The sequence below is a fragment of the Euprymna scolopes genome, chromosome 30, assembly GCF_053919585.1.
Source record: "Euprymna scolopes isolate OS-2025 chromosome 30, ASM5391958v1, whole genome shotgun sequence".
Lineage (NCBI taxonomy): Eukaryota > Metazoa > Mollusca > Cephalopoda > Sepiida > Sepiolidae > Euprymna > Euprymna scolopes.
In genome coordinates, this window is record NC_136511.1 from 30,004,500 (window position 1) to 30,028,165 (window position 23,666).

Consider the following 23,666-nt stretch of genomic DNA (forward strand, 5'->3'; position numbering starts at 1 on the left):
TGTTAGGTGCTGGACTAGGGCTTTATTAACTAAGGACTCAAATATTTTGGCGAAAAGCGGGAGGAGGCTAATGGGGCGATAATTTAGTGGGTCAAAAGTGCTCAATACGTAGGTAGAACTAGTTAGTAATTTATAAAATATATATGACGATTAAGCTACACTGAATATTCGGCGTTTCATCCACTCTAGGACTCCTCAGGCTTATGCGCATAAGCGTGAGGAGTCCTAGAGTGGATGAAACGCCAAATATTCAGTGTAGCTTAATCGCCATATATATTTTATAAATTACTATATATATATATATATATATATATATATATATATATATATATATATATATATATATATATATATATAGGTAGATAGATAGATAGATAGATAGATAAGAGAAAAGAAATTAATACTGTAAATTAAATTATTATTTGACAGAATTTATAACATGTGAAGAAATGTAAAAAAAAAAATGTGGGAAATGTAGAACAGAACAAAGACAAACTGGAGATAACATTCCTGCTTATTTGAAGACTCTTTCAATGGTAATCCGAAAAGCGAAAAAAAATTTTTAAAAAGGAATCCAAAAGTCAGAATTTCAAATCCAGTGGTAATATAATCCGGTAGGAAAAAATTGATAAAATCAACTCAAATTGATAAAAATTGTTCATTCAATCAGTATAATCCAAAGATAGAAAGGTTGCTCTTCAGTTGAATAGAAGAGTGAAAAATAGAGATAAAAAAAAACAACGATGGAAACTGACCTGTTGTGTTTTTTATCTCTATTTTTCTCTCTTCTTTTATAGAGAAAAGGTTAGTCATGAAGACGTAGATTAAAGCTTAGAATGATAGAAAGACAAAAAGTATTCTAGCATATAAAAACAGCTTTATATTGTTTTAATTGTAATTCATTGAGATGAGTATTATTCATTAATTTTTATTTATTGCGGACTATTATCCTCATCCTTTTTCTTTGTTGTTTCACAAACGTTTCGGTCAACTATTCCTCTGGCCTTTGTCTGACAAAGGCCAGAGGAATAGTTGGCCGAAACGTCGTGAAACAACAAAGAAAAAGATGAGGATAATAGTCCGCAATAAATAAAATTAAAAAACAGCTTTATTGATTACTTTTGTTAGTATGACTTGTATAGAGAAAAGGTTAGTCGTGAAGACACAGATTAAAGATTAGAATAGTTGAAAGAGTTCATGTATGTGTGTGTCTGACTTAGTAGTAGAAACGTGCGTCTATGTGTATGGATGGGCACAAAAGATTACAGACAGCACTGTAGAGAGATAAAAGTTAATTTATTTAAGTTTGGTTGCGATGCTAACTTATTTATATTTCATCTGAGTCAAACCCCGGGCCCAAAGCCCAGGTGAGTTCTATTAAGTCCCAAAAGAGAAGTTGGGGACAGGTCTGTGCCACGTGGAGTTCATTATCAGTCCAAGATTCGAGAAGAAAGAAAGAGAATTACTGTGTTTTTAACTTTTTATAAACTCAGTCACATAATTGAGAGCTGGCTTCTGATTGGACAAGACAGAAAGGAAGTATATTCAAAATCTCGAGCCGTGGGAATTTGCTCCTGCTGATATTCCTTGCAATCATGTTTGCTACAAATGCATTATTAACAATCTGATTCAATTCTTCTTGATGTAAAAAAATAAAATTTTATGACCTTTGCGTCCACATTGTGTATTATTGTCTGCCCTCAATTGCTCAAATTTGTGAGTCTCAACAGCAAACAGTTGGAGCCTCATAATTATCGCTTCTCTCATTTTGTCTTTTAGTCCTCACATTCCACAGTCAATGTTTCTGATAAAGGGTGAAGAATTGTTGCTATCTGAGTTGGAATCTATCCATATCATATTTTGTTGCAATATTTTTTACTTTAATGTCCACCATAAAAATTGGCTTGGTTTCTTGGGTTGCACAGATGCAGTTGGACGTTCTTCTTATAGCTTCTGTATAGCTCATTCCCTCACACAGTAATGTTCCCAAATTTTGAACATCAGCAGGCTTCACTTCTAGACCTATTCCTCACCACAGTACCCGAGGATTGTGTGACTAATGCTGACAGAGTCCACGTCGAAATGCAGACCACCTAGTGCTAGCAGTTGACATCACACTTAAATCCCAACCCCAAGGTGAGGAGCCATTGCTCAAAACAAGGTACTACAAAAGGACTGACTGGGAAACCATCAGAGAACACATCAGAGATGCCCCATGGACCAATATTTTCTCCCTTTCTTCTGAACAGTGTGCCAATGAGACAACTGAATGGTGCAAAGTGAACACTGAAGCACATGTTCCCACATGGAAGTATTATAGCAAACCCAACTCACCCCCATGGTTCACTACAGATTATGCAGCTGCCATTGCACAAAGACAGCATGCATTTCACTGGTTCCTATGTCATAAGTCAAATACAAATAGGCAAAAATTCATAGATGCTAGAAATCATTGTAAGAAACAAATAGCCACAGCCAAAGGAAAGCATGTTGAAATTATCAGAGAATGCACAGAATCACAAAAGATAAGAACTCATGCTTTCGGGAAAATCTATAATAGTGTAATGAATAAAGGGCAAATAAAGTAATCCCCCCCCCCATCCAACAACCAGAAGGTCGCATGCATGGCAACTGAGAAGGCGGAACTACTTGCTTGGTGATTCACCTCCAACTCTACCTTAGAGCCATCAAACAACTTCCTCCCAAATTTCCCCATGTGGATTGAAGCCGCACTAAATGATGCGAAAATCACCCTTTCTCATGTTCATGATATCATAAAAAACCTAGACACCTCCAAGGCATGTGGACCTGATCTCATCCCTGCTATACTAATTAAGAAATGCTTAGCTGAACTAGCAGCACTCCCCCATACTTTCCCAGCTCTACAATAAATGCCTTGCTGAATCTTGCTTCCCTAATACCTGGAAGATGGCCTCTGTGGTACAGTATACAAGAATGTTACAAGAATGGTGAAAGGACTGACCCTATCAATTATCGCCTAATCAGTTTCCTCCCTCTCTTCACTCAAATCTTTGAGACCTTAATTAATCAAGCACTAGTCCCCTACATTATCAAAAGCAAATCTTCTCTCTGACAAATAGTATGGATTTAGGCAATGTCATTCTACTGCAGATATTTTAACAGTCATCTCTGAACATATACACCATGTACTGAATAAGGTGGGTGAAGCCAGGGCTGTAGCCCTTGATATATCCAAGACCTTTGACAAAGTCTGGCACGAAGGGTTGCTAATGAAAATTAAATCATACAATATAACTGGACGAATACTAAATATAATTAGATCCTTCTTAGACAATAGAGCCACCCAGGTTATCATTAATGGACGTATATCCAAGTAGCATAACATTAATGCAGGAGTGCCTCAGGGGTTGATCCTTGAACCACTGTTATTCTTGATATTCATAAACAACCTCCCTGATAATATTGTGCCTGAGATGGGTGTATTTATTGATGATACAGAATTCTATAACATGCATGAGGGAAGAACGGATGTACATAAATCTAAGACAATGGCAGAATCATTAAAAAATGACCTCCAGACCGTAGTGGAATAGGACCACAAATGAACAGTAACATTTAATGCTAGTAAGACTAAGCTGCTCTCCTTTAACAATTACAAGATGCCTCTCCAACTATTGATATCCATGACAAATAACACTCTACCTTAGAATTCTTTCTTCAAACTTCCTGGCCTAACATTTGCGGACAATATGAACTGGAACAAATACATTGAGGACATGGCAAAAACTGCTGCAAAGAAGGTGGGTTCCATCTATTGAGCTAGAAGACTACTCACACCTAAGTGTATCCTCTACCTCTACAAGGCTACTATTCGCCCATGCATGCAGTCTTGTTACCACATCTGGGCTGGTGCAACTACCACTAGTCTCTCCCTCTTGGATAGGGTCCAAAAAAGAGTTTTTTATCTAATAGGTCCCACTTTGTCAACTAAGCTCCAACTCCTGTCCCATCACCTCAATTTTGCATCTCTGTGCCTGTTTTACACATATTTTAATGGAATGCACTCTGATGAACTCATTACACTTGTACCTCCTTGGTGTACATACTCTTGACAAACCTACTTAGCAACAAATCACACCCCTTCACTGTTGAGGTCCCTAAATGCCAGAAAGCTTTCTACTCTAATAGTTTCTTCCCTCGAATAGGTAAACTTTGGAATTCTGTTCCTGCTACCTGCTTCCCTGACTGCACTGATATGCAGAAGTTTAAATGTAACATAAACCAGCATCTTGTTTATCTTTTCTAGTCATGGTCGCAAATAGTAGCCGCTTACGTCCAAGTGGCAGTATGTCTTGTTAGGGGTGAATGTGAGTTAAGAAAACAAAAAGGACATCAGATGATCACTACACTCTACTGATCCTGACTAGATTAATTCTTGAAAAACTTTTTTGACTGGATAGATTCTGCCATTTTTTTTTCTTGAAACAACTAATTTTCGATTCCAAGAATGACTTTACACTCAAGATATCGTTGGTTACTTTTGATTCTGAAGTAATGTTACGTTGTTGTTTATATAACAGTAATTAGATGGCTAATATGTTTTGTCACATCTATAGAATTTCTAGTTGCATTTTGTTAAACGTGTGCAAAATCTTATACATGCTGTTAGTTTTTAATATCACAATAGACAAATGAATAAGATAAACAAAAGCAACTTTATTTACAATTATAGGCTCGATAGCAGTGATGTGACGGAGTGGTCAGTATTGATGAGTCGGTATTGGTGTGCAGTGCAGGGCGACTCAGAAATGTCCTCGCCTCATGCCGACTGTCCTCTCTCTCTCTGATCTCTGTGTTGTGCTCTTATATAGACATTCTTTCAGTTAGAATGCTCAGTATTTTTAGTTGATATTCCAACCCAGGTCAGAATGTAGGACAATTCCATTGTTTATGTTTTAGGTCATTTTCCAGGACTCCAACTCTCCATGATTGACGTCATCGGCTGATATCTGGTGTGTGCACATACATCTGATTTTTCTAGCATCACCCCAGCATAATATTCAACAGTAATATTCCCATTAAAAAAAGAATTTGTGCACAAAATGCACTGAGTTTTGTAAAGTTTCTCTTTCTTCATAACTTAAATATGCTTATATTTACATCTTGCTGTATCTCAATATATTAAAGATGGCAGGCATGTTTTTCAAGGTTTATTCATTTCAACATTTTTGGGTTGGTGTTCATTTTTTTTTTAGTGTCTAAAATCTATAGCATCAATGTTTTAAACATGATACATGCTGCAAAATTCATCAGAATAATCGCAATATTATAGATTTCAGATTTGGAGGCAAAGAACCAATTTTGTTTGGAAGATGTTTACCAAATGAAAGAAGAAATTGCTCATCTTCATTCCGAAATGAAACTAAAAGAAGGTCATCATCATGGTGAGATGTTAAAAGAATACTTGACTTTTTTTATATTCATTAATATTACTTTGCATTTTCGTTTCATTTCCTCAGGATAGGATTCTATGTTTTCATTCGTAAATAAATTTCTGCTTCTTGAAAAAACTTTGAAACAAACTATTTTTAGTCACAGAGCCCAGTGAGTAACCAGTCGACATTACCACAGCTTTGATGGCTAAATGGATGTTCTTTTTTTCTCCAGACTACCTACTGCCTCTAATTTTTTTTTCTTTTTCCCCTTGCTGCTATTTAAAAAATTTTTTTTTTATGGCTGGTGCTTGCTCAATATCCTTACTACACCACCTCCCTTCACCTGTTCTTGACATTCCGATAGCCATTCTTACTATGAAGAGTTGGGGGTATCTGTTCCAAAAGTCGTTCGTAACATGAGGAGATTAGGGGTTGGGGAGTAGCAGCAGCAGTAGCAACAACAACAACCATACTATAATTGTTTTCGGGTGAGGGGGGGGCACGCTTCTACCAGGCAACACCGGTTAGTGCGTACTGCTAGTAATTAATATTTCCCATATCATGTTAAATTCTATCTTCATTTTGTAATCTTTTTTAAAACTTTGTTTAATTGTAGATGTCTTGCTGGCAGAGAAAATGCGATACAATGAACAACTGAAACAAATGGAAGAATCGAATCACAAAGAGGTAAGTCATGCACAAAGAGTAATCTCTTCCTTTTTTTTTTAATAATCAATAAATTTTTTTATAGTAAATAGCCTTAAAAAACAAAAACACTTTATTTGCTTTGAATTCTCAAATAAATCTACAAATAATTTATCGTACACGTGCGTTGTACACTGCAGTTTACAGACGTCCTCAGTTCTGGTTTGACGTACACAGCTTCTATTCTGAGTTTTCCTACAGTGCAAACTTTTATGACCGATCTTATTGCATAAATGGCATCTTTTTGTTAAAAATGGGCAATCCCTTACCCAATGTATTCCACCACATCTGAAACAAGCACTCGGTGCTTTTAGTTTTTCTGAGTTTTGGTGGTTAGTGTCTGTGTGCCATTTCGACAGTTTTTTTCCTAGTTACTTTTTTATATTCGTGATGCTTGCTTCGATATTTCTTGCATCTTTTTTTATAATTTCTACTTTTTGACAATCCTCAGTCAATTTTTGAAGTGTTAAGTTCGGTTCATTTTCTAATTTTGTAAGGACTCTATGCCTGATTTCCGCATCTTTTTCCCGAGGTTAACCCTTGCGCAAGCATAAGGTATTTAAAATTGGCTGCTGTTAGTTCAGATAACTTAAAGTCATCACAGTGTTTGTTCACTACAGCTGCGTAAGTGGCAAAATCGTTATTATCATCTTTTACCACATTCGAACATCTCCAACGCTTATGGAAAAGATGTTTTCGGCGAGAAAAGTTCTGTTAACAAATTTACCGTCTCATTGAATGATAAATCTGCTGTTTTCCGAGGCAAGATGTAATCCACGAACTTATCATGCTCAGCCGTTTCCAATTTTCATAGTAGAAGTCTGGTTTTCTTTTGATCAGACCAGTTGCTGCAGTCAATATTAAAAAAAATCTTCATAATGCCGAAAATATGCTGCAAATGATTTTTCCTCTTCCTCGTATTTAAAATTGTCTAGCGCGGTCCATATTGTATTCTGAGAAAATGCTGAATTGCTTTCTGCGTTCGCATTATTCTTAACAATTTCTGTAAGTAATTCCTCTGTTCGTAATTGACGTTTGGCTAACTGTTTTTGAACTTCTAATTGACGTTCGGCTAACTGTTTTTGAAATTCCTTTTGCTGTTCCTCGAATCATATTTGACGTTCAGTCCAGTTTTTTTTTGGATTGTGACTGACGCTTTGTGGCATCGATATGCAACTTGGTCAAATGTTCCAACGCTACTTTCAATTCATCCATTTTGCTTTATCAGCATTAGCAATTTCAAAATGTTCGCTGAATTTTACAAAACCGTTTTATTCTTTCTTATTTCTTCCTCCAGACAATAAAACGAACAGAAAAAAAACATAAATATATAAAAAGTTCATTGTCTAAAGAAAAAAAAATCAACTGTATATTTTTCTCCAGAGAAAAAAAAAAATAAAGCCCAATTTTAGCAGCAAAAACCATAAGTGACAAATTCTTTTTCCAAAAGTATAAAAATTTACCTTTCTAAGTCGCGATGAACCTTTTTCTTTTTGCAAAAGTATAGCGCTATCTTTGAAAGTCGTGACAAACTTTTTTCTTTTCAACTCTTTTTTTTACCGTAATGATCTGCGTTTTTTCTGTTTTTTTTTTTAGTTACCGTGAACCTTTCAGTTGCAAGTGTTATGTTAGACACTTCCTTAGGCTTGATAACATTTGAGTCTGACGTCGTTAGTATTTTTAGAATACTATTTCAACATGAATATTTTTTTTTCAATGTTGTTACTGGTTTCGATTTTAGTATGCTCCTTGAATCCAATGTCGTCAGTGTTTAGTTTTTTAGAACATTGTTTTTAAACGTGAGTACGTTATCCGAATACAATGTCGCCAGTGTTATGGCTTGCAATAAGCCACAAATAAAACAAAACAACGGAATAGAGTTTAAACAATGTATTACTGGAACAACAACGTAAAAAGGTTACAACTGAAAAGAGTAGTAAACATCACTGAGCAGGCGAGGGTCGCTCTGGTGTTTAATCCACACCTGGGATCAAAAGGTCTATAGTTTATATAATGGATAGAACAGTCCATTTGGAGGGTGATTCCCCCACAAATTTTTTTTAATCATATACATCATAATTCAGGTCATTTTTAATCATCTACATCATAATTCAGGTCATTTTTTTAAATAATCTACATCATAATTCAGAAATATTTTTTAATCATCTACATCATAATTCAGGAAAGTTTTTTAATCATCTACATCATAATTCAAGTCATTTTTTAATCATCTACATCATAATTCAGGTCATTTTTTTAATCATCTACATCATAATTCAGGTCATTTTTTTAATCATCTAAATCATAATTCAGGTCATTTTTTTAATCATCTACATCTTAATTCAGGTCATTTTTTTAATCATCTACATTCAGGTAATTTTTAATCATCTACATCATAATTCAGGTCATTTTTTTTTAATAATCTACATCATAATTCAGGAATTTTTTTTAATCATCTCCATCATAATTCAGGAATTTTTTTTAATCATCTACATCATAATTCAGGAAATTTTTTAATCATCTAAATCATAATTCAGGAATTTTTTTTTATCATCTAAATCATAATTCAGGATTTTTTTTTAATCATCTACATCATAATTCAGGAATTTTTTTTAATCATCTACATCATAATTCAGGAAATTTTTTTAATCATCTACATCATAATTCAGGAAATTTTTTTTAATCATCTACATCATAATTCAGGAATTTTTTTTTAATCATCTACATCATAATTCAAGAATTTTTTTAATCATCTCCATCATAATTCAAGAATTTTTTTAATCATCTACATCATAATTCAAGAATTTTTTTAATCATCTACATCATAATTCAAAAATTTTTTTAATCATCTACATCATAATTCAAGAATTTTTTTAATCATCTACATCATAATTCAAAAATTTTTTTAATCATCTACATCATAATTCAAGAATTTTTTTAATCATCTACATCATAATTCAGGAATTTTTTTTAATCATCTACATCATAATTCAGGAAATTTTTTTAATCATCTAAATCATAATTCAGGAAATTTTTTTAATCATCTACATCATAATTCAGGAAATTTTTTTAATCATCTACATCATAATTCAGGAATTTTTTTTAATTATCTACATTATAATTCAGGAATTTTTTTTAATCATCTACATCATAATTCAGGAATTTTTTTTAATCATCTACATCATAATTCAGGAATTTTTTTTAATCATCTACATCATTATTCAGGAAATTTTTTTTAATCATCTAAATCATAATTCAGGAATTTTTTTTAATCATCTACATCATAATTCAGGAAATTCTTTTAATCATCTACATCATAATTCAGGTCATTTTTTTAATCATCTACATCATAATTCAGGAAATTTTTTTTAATCATCTACATCATAATTCAGGAAGTTTTTTTAAATCATCTACATCAAAATTCAGGAATTTTTTTTAATCATCTAAATCATAATTCAGGATTTTTTTTTAATCATCTACATCATTATTCAGGAAATTTTTTTAATCATCTACATCATAATTCAGGAAATTTTTTTAATCATCTACATCATAATTCAGGAAATTTTTTTTAATCATCTACATCATAATTCAGGAAATTTTTTTTAATCATCTAAATCATAATTCAGGAAATTTTTTTTAATCATCTAAATCATAATTCAGGACATTTTTTTTAATCATCTAAATCATAATTCAGGAAATTTTTTTTAATCATCTAAATCATAATTCAGGAAATTTTTTTTAATCATCTAAATCATAATTCGGGAAATTTTTTTAATCATCTACATCATAATTCAGGAATTTTTTTTAATCATCTACATCATAATTCAAAATTTTTTTTAATCATCTACATCATAATTCAAGAATTTTTTTAATCATCTACATCATAATTCAGGAAATTTTTTTTAATCATCTAAATCATAATTCAGGAAATTTTTTTAATCATCTACATCATAATTCAGGAAATTTTTTTTAATCATCTAAATCATAATTCAGGAAATTTTTTTTAATCATCTAAATCATAATTCAGGAAATTTTTTTTAATCATCTACATCATAATTCAGGAAATTTTTTTAATCATCTACATCATAATTCAGGAATTTCTTTTAATCATCTACATCATAATTCAGGAAATTTTTTTTAATCATCTACATCATAATTCAGGAATTTTTTTTAATCATCTACATCATAATTCAGGAAATTTTTTTTAATCATCTACATCATAATTCAGGTCATTTTTTTAATCATCTAAATCATAATTCAGGTCATTTTTTTAATCATCTACATCTTAATTCAGGTCATTTTTTTAATCATCTACATTCAGGTAATTTTTAATCATCTGCATCATAATTCAGGTCATTTTTTTTTAATAATCTACATCATAATTCAGGAATTTTTTTTAATCATCTCCATCATAATTCAGGAATTTTTTTTAATCATCTACATCATAATTCAGGAAATTTTTTTAATCATCTAAATCATAATTCAGGAATTTTTTTTTATCATCTAAATCATAATTCAGGAATTTTTTTTAATCATCTAAATCATAATTCAGGAATTTTTTTGAATCATCTACATCATAATTCAGGAAATTTTTTTTAATCATCTAAATCATAATTCAGGATTTTTTTTTAATCATCTACATCATAATTCAGGAATTTTTTTTAATCATCTACATCATAATTCAGGAAATTTTTTTAATCATCTACATCATAATTAAGGAAATTTTTTTTAATCATCTACATCATAATTCAGGAATTTTTTTTTAATCATCTACATCATAATTCAAGAATTTTTTTAATCATCTCCATCATAATTCAAGAATTTTTTTAATCATCTACATCATAATTCAAGAATTTTTTTAATCATCTACATCATAATTCAAAAATTTTTTTAATCATCTACATCATAATTCAAGAATTTTTTTAATCATCTACATCATAATTCAAAATTTTTTTTAATCATCTACATCATAATTCAAGAATTTTTTTAATCATCTACATCATAATTCAGGAATTTTTTTTAATCATCTACATCATAATTCAGGAAATTTTTTTAATCATCTAAATCATAATTCAGGAAATTTTTTTAATCATCTACATCATAATTCAGGAAATTTTTTTTAATCATCTAAATCATAATTCAGGAAATTGTTTTTAATCATCTAAATCATAATTCAGGAAATTTTTTTTAATCATCTAAATCATAATTCAGGAAATTTTTTTTAATCATCTAAATCATAATTCAGGAAATTTTTTTTAATCATCTAAATCATAATTCAGGAAATTTTTTTAATCATCTACATCATAATTCAGGAATTTTTTTTAATCATCTAAATCATAATTCAGGAAATTTTTTTTAATCATCTAAATCATAATTCAGGAAATTTTTTTTAATCATCTGCATCATAATTCAGGAAATTTTTTTTAATCATCTAAATCATAATTCAGGAAATTTTTTTAATCATTTACATCATAATTCAGGAAATTTTTTTTAATCATCTAAATCATAATTCAGGAAATTTTTTTTAATCATCTAAATCATAATTCAGGAAATTTTTTTTAATCATCTACATCATAATTCAGGAAATTTTTTTAATCATCTACATCATAATTCAGGAATTTTTTTTAATCATCTACATCATAATTCAGGAAATTATTTTTAATCATCTACATCATAATTCAGGAATTTTTTTTAATCATCTGCATCATAATTCAGGAAATTTTTTTAATCATCTAAATCATAATTCAGGAATTTTTTTAATCATCTACATCATAATTCAGGAAATTTTTTTAATCATCTACATCATAATTCAGGAAATTTTTTTTAATCATCTGCATCATAATTCAGGAATTTTTTTTTAATCATCTACATCATAATTCAGGAAATTTTTTTAATCATCTACATCATAATTCAGGAATTTTTTTTTAATCATCTACATCATAATTCAGGAATTTTTTTTAATCATCTACATCATAATTCAGGAAATTTTTTTTAATCATCTACATCATAATTCAGGAAAATTTTTAATCATCTTCATCATAATTCAGGAAATTTTTTTAATCATCTAAATCATAATTCAGGAATTTTTTTTAATCATCTACATCATAATTCAGGAAATTTTTTTTCATCATCTACATCATAATTCAGGAAATTTTTTAATCATCTCCATCATAATTCATGAAATTTTTTTAATCATCTAAATCATAATTCAGGAATTTTTTTTAATCATCTAAATCATAATTCAGGAATTTTTTTAATCATCTAAATCATAATTCAGGAATTTTTTTTAATCATCTAAATCATAATTCAGGAAATTTTTTAATCATCTCCATCATAATTCAGGAAATTTTTTTAATCATCTACATCATAATTCAGGAAATTTTTTTTAATCATCTACATCATAATTCAAGTTATTTTTTTAATCATCTAAATCATAATTCAGGTCATTATGTACTTTCTAACACTTCAGGGGGGGGAGGCTATGTTTATTATCACACTTGTATTTTAGTAGTTTCTTATTCCGGCCTAAAAGGCGATTAGTTCCATTTTTATCCAATTAAATTAAAATGTGGATCAAAACTTGTGACAGGACACTGGTCTGTCACCATTCACATTTCTCATTTTTCTTTTTTCCATTTTTCTCACTAATTTAGGAGATGCTGCGTAAATCCGGGTGGGAAAATATAAAAACTGATTTACAGAATCAATTGCAAAAAATGACAGATCAGTGCCAAGAATTGGAGAAAGAAATTATGAATATGAAGTCAGAACGTATTTCGGCCATAAAAGAAGCTGACGAAAATTTAAACCAGGCCAGAATCAAGATTCTTGCAGAAAAGGTAAATTGCTCAACAATTTTTTAGATTTAATTTTCTTTTCTTTACTTCTTTTCATGGAGATGACAATTGTTTTTGAACGATGTCTTAATTAGTATTATTTGGAATCATCAGACTACTGTTCTCATCTTGAGTGTCATATTTCCGTTTTAAATTCAATTTTCACTCCAAACAAGGCACAGTACCACTTTGATGTAGAGGGCTACTATCGGGACATAAGTTACAGGGATAAGTAGGGAGTTGAGCAGCAAGATGTCTGTTCGCATTATACTTGAACTTCTGCATGTCAGTACAGTTGGGAAAGCAGAAACCCTGATGGGAGTTCCAAAGTCTAGCAGTTTTAGGGAAGAAACTATAAGAGTAGAAGGCTTTCTTACATGTAGGGACCTCTACTGTGTAAAGGTGGGATTTTGCTGCTCCTCAGTTTTGTTGGGGGTATTTACATTGAGAGTGTACAAGGGCTTTTAGTTCGTTTAAGCATTCACCATTAAAATACTTGTAGAACAGGAAGAGGGATGCAAAATTTTGTCGATTGGATAGAGGTTAAAGCTTTGATGACAGTTTAGGACCTATCAGGTTGGCGACTCTCTATTGAACCCTGTCCAGAAGTGAGAGACAAGTAGCAGATGCAACAGCCAAATGTGACTACAATGTTTTGGTCGATGAAACCACTGACCTTTTTCAGTTGTATCTTGTTAAACTTGGGAATGTTTCTGTCAAACTTCGGAATTTGGATGGAATTTTGAATCGAATCCTTTATTTACGTCACAGGGGTAGCATGTTCTTGTTCTGTCAGCCATGACTGGATAAAGGTCCCAAGTAATTCACAATTGTATTTTCTGGTTGCCCACACTGAGAATTGAACCTTCAACATTCAGGACAATATCACTTTCACAATTTATTTTTCAAGTACTCTAACCACTGCGTTATGGATCCTTGCAGACAGGTCTGATAGGAATTTTGGGAGCCTTAGGTTCAACAAGATACACCTGAAAAAGGTTGGAGATTTCATCGACCAAAATGTTGTGAAAATGACACTCAAGATGAGAACAATACTCCGAGGAATCAAATTAATATGAAGAACCAATCCGCATCTCAAAAATTCAGAAATGTAATATAAAATTAAGTGAGTCAGTTTCAAGGAGTTAAACAATGATAGATTTGGATTTGATATATCAATATTTTATATTGCCAAATTATTTTTTCTTTCATTAACCATATTCGTTGCATTAAAATAATAATTTAAAAAAATACTTATTCAGGCCAGGAAGTACACTAGAAGAGAGACATATATAACTTATAAAAGCTTTGACTGCTTATGAAATCAATAAAGAAAGTTTATATTACTTGCGTTGACTATACAATCTATACAAAGGTGAGACTGGTTGCCCACTGAAGTTAAGGCTAGAAGAACACTGTAAAGCCGTGATACGGGGGAGAGGTTGAAAAGTTGGGAATAGTTGATCACATATGGAAAGAAAAAGGAACACACTTCCCTTTGTGGAACGAGGTCAAAATAATTGACAGGGATGAAAGGTGGAAACTCAGACGACTCAAGGAGGAAGCATATATGCTAAAAAAAAGAAAAATTACTAAGCAGACCAAGCCTAGATATTAGTAACATTTGGGAGCCTCCAATTGTAGAAAAAACAAAAATTGTACACCCTTTAAATTTCAGTGATGAAAGGGAGATAATCTCCTATCGCTATTTATTAGAGTTGCCTCCCCTTTCTCAACCAATTTTTTTTTCAGAAATATGAAACAATGATCATAAAATACAAACTAACTCCAAGACTACAGAGTCAGTAATTTTCGTCTTTTCTTTTCCAAACAACAATTGACATGTCTGAGTACGATCGAAGGCCAAACCAACCAATCAAATCAAAACGTTGCACAAATAAAACTCAAGATGAGAACAATAGTCCAATCAATACAAGTAATATAAACAATCAGTCCTTATCTAAAAAATTCAGAACTTGAAAAAAGAAAGTTATCTGGATAAACAATTATGTTTTAAATAAAACATAAATGTTTTTATTTCTTGATAATAGAAATAAGAAATCCTCATCTCAAAAATTAAGAAATGTTTTAACTGTAACACAAAAAAGTTACGACATATTTTTGAATTGCTTTTGTTTCTTGTATAATATAATAGAGTATGAAGCAAACACGGGTTTGTGTTGACCAATGAGAATATGAGTTCCATGGACTGAAACAATATGAGAATTAAATGATGGATGTGTGATGTGAGTCTTAGACAATCTTAGATCTGATGACCTCAGAGGCAGATTAAATCTCAACAGTATAAGAAGATGTGTGCAGAACAGGAGATCAAGTTTTGGTTAGTTGATGAACACTCAGCTGTTGAGGGATGTCCAATCAAAAAAGGAATATGAGAAAAATACAATGGATGCATAATGTGAAAGACAATCTTAGATCTGATGACCTCAGAGGCAGATTAAATCTGGACAGTATAAGGAGATGTGTGCAGATTATGAGACTTTCTTAGGATGGCCATATTGAAAGAATGGATGAGAGATTTTAGATTAGTAGATGCAGACCAGTTGAGGTAGCAGGGTTAGTTCACAGTTGTAGGCCAATGAATCCATGAAAAGAAACAATGAAAATGGACTTGAAAGTTAGTTTGGAAGATAATTTCTAAAAGTTGTCCAGCATGAGCATGTAAAATAGATGTTAAACCAATGACGATGGTGATTACTACACAATGACGACGCTGACTAGTACTGTAATGTGACCCTTACGATCAAACCATGTTCATTAAAGTTCAAACCTCTCTCGGACCCCCACGCCATCTGGCATCATCGAAAAAGAACAAGCAAACAAAAATAAATAAATCCGACTTGGCTTTTCTTTCTTTTTTAACGCACGTCGTTTATTGCCGTTTTTCTTTCTCTCCGTCTCTCTCTGCCACATGTCCATTTCATCTGATTCACGTTTCTCTTTCTTCTGACCGCACGCTAGTCATAGCCAGTCAATTCTTGCATCCACTTTACACGTCCATCTCTTCGGCGTCGACTTTTTTCTTCTTGACCAAGCCCGAGCTCACTTGCCAATCTGCATACTCATTCAAATGCTGCTCCTGCTGCTAATACAATCGCCTGCCATCCATACTTTAGCTGCTGCTGATATTTTCATATGTGCTCATATGCACTCGTTACATCTTGTACTCCTATTGAGCTAACTTCTCACTACTACTACTACTACTACTACTAATAATAATAATAATGATAATAATAATAACAATAATAATAAAAATAATAATAATAATAAAAATAATAATAATAATAAAAATAATAATAATAATAAAAATCCCTTGCTTCTAAGTATGTATGTATTTACTTAGATTGCATGTTTATGTGAATAAGATTGTTTTGTGATAATTTCCATTAATGTATTATTTATTTTTATAGAGTCAGTATCAACGGCAACTCGAAGAGAAAGTGTTGGACCTTGAAAATCAGAAACAGGATTTAAAAATTGAAATAGATGACGTGAGAAAGCATTTAAACAAAGCAAACAAAGTAAGTCCAATACCAAATATTTCCATATTGGGAGGTTTTCACTATTTGTAACCATAATAATATTGTGTTGTTTATGCAGCTTATCCAGTTTGTACTTTTTATTACCATTGTAATGTTGTGATTCCTTAGCATCCACGTTTTTGCACGAGAATATTGACAAACTCTACAGTTAAAATGAGAAGATGTTAGGTATGACCTAAAAATATAACCTAATAATAATAAAGTTCTTCTTTGGTATAGTAGTGAAATTTGAAAATTGAAATATTGAATTTCAAATGAAACCGATGGTATGAGTTGTCATGTCACAGTAATGAACATATCACAAAAATTACAAAATAAAACATAAGATAGAAAATTAATTATTAATGACAACATTTTTCAAAGACAATTAGCAAAAATCAAGTTTTGCTAAATCGGCCAAAGATTTTCAGGTTTCAGAAAAGATTTACCTCCCTTGTTATGATTCGAACATCTGCAAAGCCTAAAGATCACATCATTATTCTATTTTTTTCAAGGAACTTAGCCAAATTAACATTGAAAAAGAAACGGAAATTGGCAGAATCCAATGTGAATTGCAGAAGAAAGAAAAACAATTGGAACTTGAAGAAGGGAAAATAACAGAATGGAAAAACCAGGTTTTCATGTTGGAACAGAAAATAAATGGTATTTTTTCTGAATTTTATCTTTAGAATTTTTACAATTTATGGCTTAATTTAGATTTTTAAATATTTTCTATTTTCAAAATGCAATGTTATTTGGCTTAGAATTGATTTGGGCTGTATCCACATTTTCTGCTGCTATTTGTCAATATTTATTTCCATAAAATATTTTCTAGCTTTGAAGAATAAGAATAAATATCATTACTCACGGCAAACAAAAACTGTAAGGCTATTTGCTAATTGCTTATCTGTTTAGATGTCTAGTATTAGTAGACTCTATATGTCTGGAATTGATAGACTGTCTATAGACATCTGGAGTTGGTAAACTGTAAATGGAAGTCTGGAGTTGGTAGACTGTCTGTAGACATCTGCAGTTAGTAGAATATCTTCAGGCATCTGGTATTGTTAGACTATCTATAGACGTCTGGAATTGCTTGGTTGTTTAGATGTCTTGAATTGATAGTCTGTCTTAACTACTGGAGTTGCAAGACATCTGGAGTTACCAGACTATCCAAACGCCTGGAACTGTCAGCCCATCTTGTCTATTTTTGATGCTTGGCATCGTTTTTTTTTTTCTTGTTTGCAATTGAAATTTCTTTATTCTTTATATTTTCAGAGCAAAACGGTCTTCATCGTATCGCACTTGAACAAAAAGAGAAGGAAGTTATTGAATTACAAGAAAAGCTCCACACGCAAGGGAATCAACTCAACTGCCTCTGTGAAGAAGTTTCTCAACGCGCACAATCTTTACAAGCCGCCGTCAACAGGACACACCTTGGCCGATGTTGATAGTCTCTTTCCAGGCTTTTGTGTTGTTCATCATATTTGCAACCACATGTACAAGTTGACCTGGCATTGACCACGTGTAAAATATGCTGAAATATTTTGTTGAAATTTATGCAATTCTCATGTTTGTTGTGTAATGTGGATCCTAACTTGGATGAGATGTAGACGACAGTTGCATCTTCGAAACATACAAAGTGCCATGCAATGAAAATGTAATGATGGTGGATTGAACAAAGCTTCTTTCTTAGAACTGCACGCCTGTGGAACTCTGTTCCGTCTGCCTGCTTCCCTCCGGACTACAACTTGGATGTCTTCAAGTCCAATGTTAACAAATTCCTAATGAACCGCCGCCTTAATTAAACACTTCATCAAATCTCCACACTAACGTAATGTACTTGCAATAACCCTTATCCCTGAGTGGCTTCCGGGCCTTGATAAGTGGTGATCACTGTGTAAAAAAAAAAAAAAAAAAAAAAAATGAACAATTCCTGCTCGAAACTGGAGCGAACGCACATGTAAAAAATGTACAGCTTATACTTTTAAATTTCTTCTCCAGGATTTTCTTCCTCTATAACAACAAAATGAATAAAAAAAAACTTACTTCCTCTATAACAACAAAATGAAGAAAAAAAAACTTACTTCCTCTATAACAACAAAATGAAGAAAAAAAAACTTACTTCCTCTATAACAACAAAATGAATAAAAAAAAACTTACTTCCTCTATAACAACAAAATGAAGAAAAAAAAACTTACTTCCTCTATAACAACAAAATGAATAAAAAAAAACTTACTTCCTCTATAACAACAAAATGAATAAAAAAAAACTTACTTCCTCTATAACAACAAAATGAATAAAAAAAAACTTACTTCCTCTATAACAACAAAATGAATAAAAAAAAACTTACTTCCTCTATAACAACAAAATGAAGAAAAAAAAACTTACTTCCTCTATAACAACAAAATGAAGAAAAAAAAACTTACTTCCTCTATAACAACAAAATGAAGAAAAAAAACTTACTTCCTCTATAACAACAAAATGAAGAAAAAAAAACTTACTTCCTCTATAACAACAAAATGAAGAAAAAAAAACTTACTTCCTCTATAACAACAAAATGAAGAAAAAAAAACTTACTTCCTCTATAACAACAAAATGAAGAAAAAAAAACTTACTTCCTTTATAACAACAAAATGAAGAAAAAAAACAAAAAAACTATGAACTGACTAACTACCCTGATGAAGCTATTTTTAGTGAAATATTGGACTTACAACACCAACAAAAGAACATAAAAATGATTTTATCATTTTCCTGACACCTAAAGTTTTCAAAATATTCAGAACAAAAATGTATTATTATCGTCAATTCACTTGGAGTTCTTATCTAGGTCATCATCAGTGATTGTTCATTGACAATGACCGGGAGTTTGAGTGACAACAAGTCTTCCCAGATTTTCAGTTCTCTCCACCTCTTTCAATATTGCAAATGATTTTGACTTATCGCAACAGCAATTTACCATTGATTTCTTGCTTTTGTCTTCTCTGATCATAGCACTATGTACTCTTCCAATGGAGGCCTTCTTTGTGCTCTACCTCCTCAATCTTACCATTCTCTTTGACATTTCATGACTATTTTGTGTGGTATCAGTCAGGATTAGTGTCATCACATTGTATTTTTTTTTTTTTTTGTTTATTATCATTATTTAGTACTCACTAGGAGTTCTCACACAGGCCATCATCAGAGATTACTCACTGACAACAACCAGTGGTGTTCACCGAAATCTGAGTGACAACAAGTCTCCACAGATATCCAGTACTCTCCACCTTTTTCAATAACCTTTGAAAATGACTGTATTATTGCAACAGCATCTTACCATTGATTTCTTGCTAGCAACGACCATTGGTTTTCACACAGTGGCAATAAATCTCCCTAAAGTCCTAGTACTCTTTACACTCATCCAGTGGAAGTCTAGTCAGTGCTTTCTTTTCTCAGTCCTATCATCCTCTTTGATCCTTCCTGACTATTTTGTGTAGTATCAGTCGAGGTTGATGTTTTTTCTGGGAAGTGGGTTACATTTTATAAGATTTCTTACTGTGTTATTATTTAATATTTTTTCAATGTTTTATCTACCTTGATCAGGGGTCTAACGTTTAAGACAGTCTGGAATCTCAGACTTCAAGATTAATGGTCATAAGGATTGATTCCGTTCAAATTCCACAGTCTAAAATTCTTGTTGATGGGGTTTACATCCAAATTTTCTTGAGTTGTCCAACCTTTCTCCAGCCTTCCATTTCACGATCTCTTCATTTTCTGATCCAAGAATCGCTCCTCTCGCATGGCTAAATCATTGTAACTAGCTGAATGAAAGAATAAAAACATGGTTCGAGAACAAAAAATATTAATATACTAATGGGGTATGGGTGTCTGGCTGTGCCCGGTCATAAAATATGCTTAAATATGATATTTTAATTTGTCCAGATTTCATATACATTATTATGGAGTCGTGATTTCAAAAGTAAAAAAAAGTATTTGGGTGCCATCAGCTAGAATCAAAACTAAAAACTGAACTAGCATTCAAATCTGGCGACATTACCGCTGTACCAACGTGACACGCATATGAACTGATTAAAAATTAAAGATTAAAAATAAACTAAGATGAATGTGCAAAAATGTATAATGATATTTTTAATTTTGACTCATTTTTGACTCCTTAAAAAGTATTTTAAATGGCTAAAGACAGTGAGTGAAGTACGATAACCATTAGGCCAGCTTAACACAATCTTTAAAATGTGTTTTCAAAACTACTTATCCTTAACATAAGTAATCTGTCATGTGAATCATTAATGCATGCGCATTCGTGAAACAATTGACAAATATAAAAATTCGATGACCCTCTAAGTACCAATTTTTAAATTTTGACGCCTTAGCAGCCCTTTTTTCCAGATGAAACCTATTAAAATGTTTTCCACATGTCTGAATACCCTATCAAATTTTAAGTCTGTAAATCAAAAATTTGTTGAGTATATAGGTTGAGAAGTGTCCTCACACACACATGCACACACATCCTCACTTTTATAGATATATAGATTTGTATTACTATAAATATGTTTCGTTCATCAGTACACATGATGGGATGATATGACACGATGGTTTGAAAGTGGCATTTGAAGAGTTAGTAACCTAAAGAAAGAGTACTCTGGCCTGCAAAAAATGCTTGGGCAGCCCCATTGATATTCCTCGGTAGAGGCGCCTCAGGTAATTAGCAATAAACTAATCCCTTCTCAAAGGTGGGAAGACAAAGCCTGAGAGGGTGAACCTCTTAGAACTACACAAAACCAAAGCCTTACTTCAACAGTCATCTCAACAATGGCTAAGACTCTGTTTGCTTTGGTGATGAGGGAAAACCCCGATTTATTAAATTAATTGCCAGCATAAGTTTTGGTACATTTCTAAAGACGCAATCATCATCTATACCTTATCCAAACCAGAATCCATGCTATATTATTTTGTGTGCGAGCGAATGGTCCATGTCTGTGTTTGAAAAGTTGAATGTTCATGTTTGTAGAAAGTTTGAAAATTATTAAATTATTACCATATTTATAGGTTTTTTTAAAATATACCAGTAGAAACGCCCGGCTTTGCCCAGTCATAAAATATGCTTAAATATATTTTAATTTATGCAGATTTCGTATATAATACTATAGAGTCAGTTCTCCATTGATTATTATATTGTACCCAATATATAGTAGTGATTTCAAAAGTAAAAAATAATATGACTTGAGTGCCATCAGTTAGAACCGAAACCAAAACTTATGAATGAATTATTGGTAAAATTATTTATTACAAGATTCAAGCAGGCAAGCAAGGATGCCCGAACGGTCCACAGAATTTTATAATTATTAAAAGATATGTATATATATATCTTTATATATATATATGTTTATGGGAAAATATGCTTGTTCAATTCTATTTTATTTATAACAATCCTTTAATTTATGAAGCTCAATGCAAATACAGAGCAAATACAAATAAATGACAAAAGTCTATATTCCAAATTTCCAGAACGTTGTTCGTCTTACCATTTATTTTTTTAAGCATGTTAAAATGTTAAATTCTTGACAGCACCTGTTTTGCAGCGCAGAATCATTCATGTAATTATTATGTAATTTTTAAAAATTATTCCACCTTTAACTCATCAGCAGAATAAGAACTCATCAACTTTGAAAGAAAATAAATAAATAAGAGCATGATTACAAAATTTGAGAATTGGAAGTGAAGTTGTAATTGTGTTTTGTTTTTAATTGTCATCTTTAAATTCTTTATATATATATATATATATATATATATATATATATATATCTCCACCCAACTATACCATGACATACATATAGGGTGGAATGATAAAATTGTCACCCTAAAGAAAACAACACTACAGCTTTATTTTAAAACTTTTATCGAAAAAAAATCAATTCAGGTAACTTGATTGTGTGGTAGAGCTGACATCTATTCAATGTAGCCGGCTTCAGCCTCAATCACCGCCTCGATACATGTCTGGAACTGGGAACATGCCTTTTTCACAAGCACCGGCGGGAGCTTAGCGATCGGCGAATACTCAGCAGATGGCAGCGATCAGGCTGGCTTTGGTGTTGTGGGAGGTCATGTTGGTGATGTTCTTAACATATGACCAAACAAAGTAGTCTAGCAGGTTCAGGTTGGGGAGAAGAGGGGCCAGTGAGAGAAGGGTACAAAGTCGTAGCACTCCTTCTGAATCATAGCCTGGGTCTCTTTGAACTTAAGAGCTGGTGCAGAGTCCTGCTGCCACACACAGTGGCCACCTGATTGCACCAGCACATCCAGGTACACTTTGGTGTTGACTTTCAAGCCGACTTCAAAGATGTGAGGTGGCATGATGTGGCCCTCACTTGAAACCACACCAAAGACCATAACCGTGGGTTGTCTGATGCGTTGAGCTGTGTCCTTAAGCGTTGAACCATCTGGATTTGCATTTTGATGGTGCTGGCAATGGTCCTGTTGTCATAACTTGGATTGGTAGAGAGCATGAGTTGTACAGTGGCGCATCTCCAATCTTGCTCATTGAACAGAGTGTCACTTTCAGACATGATAGAAGGCCCCTATCACTCGTGGTTTGTACACATCTAATCAACTATTAAATGGTCTACAACATTAAAAGAGAACCGGTTTTTATCAAACAGAAATGGAAGCATGTCATCTTTTCTAGAGTGACAATTTTATCGTTACACTCTGTAGTTCTTGTTAGAAAGCTCAGAGAGCAGAAAGTTCCCCTGCTCAGTTTGTTGAAAGAGTTTAATGCAAATCAATTTTTTGTGGATACATAACTGCAGTAGAATTACAAATGGGTTGAGAGATTTTATTCACCTTTTTTTCACAGTAGGAAAATTAGACACAAGGTCAGAGAAAGTGGGATTTAAAAAGCCAGAGTCGTAGAGGAAGAGCATTCTGGCCAAACAAAAACTGACTAGTGAGGGTGCCTCCAGTTGTATTGTGGGGTGCTTATATAATAGGTGTATATATTCTAGTGTATACAGGGTGACCCAAAATAAACAGAGGACATTCAACTGTTTTTCTGAGCATTTTACAGTCAACGGAGAAAAAGGCCAAAGACCCTAGTGTTTTGATGTGATATTTTGAATATAATAAGCTAGTTATGACCAAAGTTTCATTTCATTCAGAAAAAACTCTAAGAA

The 23,666-nt window shown here is 32.2% G+C and overlaps 1 protein-coding gene across 4 annotated transcripts in view; it reads left to right on the forward strand.

Annotated features, from left to right (window-relative positions):
- Positions 1–18,098, forward strand: part of LOC145254727 (leucine-rich repeat-containing protein 45-like) — a 62,918-nt gene extending 44,820 nt beyond the window's left edge. For all 4 annotated transcript variants that reach the window (XM_080113456.1, XM_080113454.1, XM_080113455.1 and 1 more), the window contains 6 exons: positions 5,315–5,426; positions 6,034–6,104; positions 12,776–12,961; positions 16,390–16,500; positions 17,016–17,163; positions 17,776–18,098. In XM_080113456.1, coding sequence (XP_079969582.1) covers positions 5,315–5,426; positions 6,034–6,104; positions 12,776–12,961; positions 16,390–16,500; positions 17,016–17,163; positions 17,776–17,948 — 801 coding nt within the window. In that variant the 3' untranslated portion in view covers positions 17,949–18,098. The remainder of the gene's footprint in view (positions 1–5,314; positions 5,427–6,033; positions 6,105–12,775; positions 12,962–16,389; positions 16,501–17,015; positions 17,164–17,775) is intronic.
- The last annotated feature ends 5,568 nt before the right edge of the window (positions 18,099–23,666 follow it).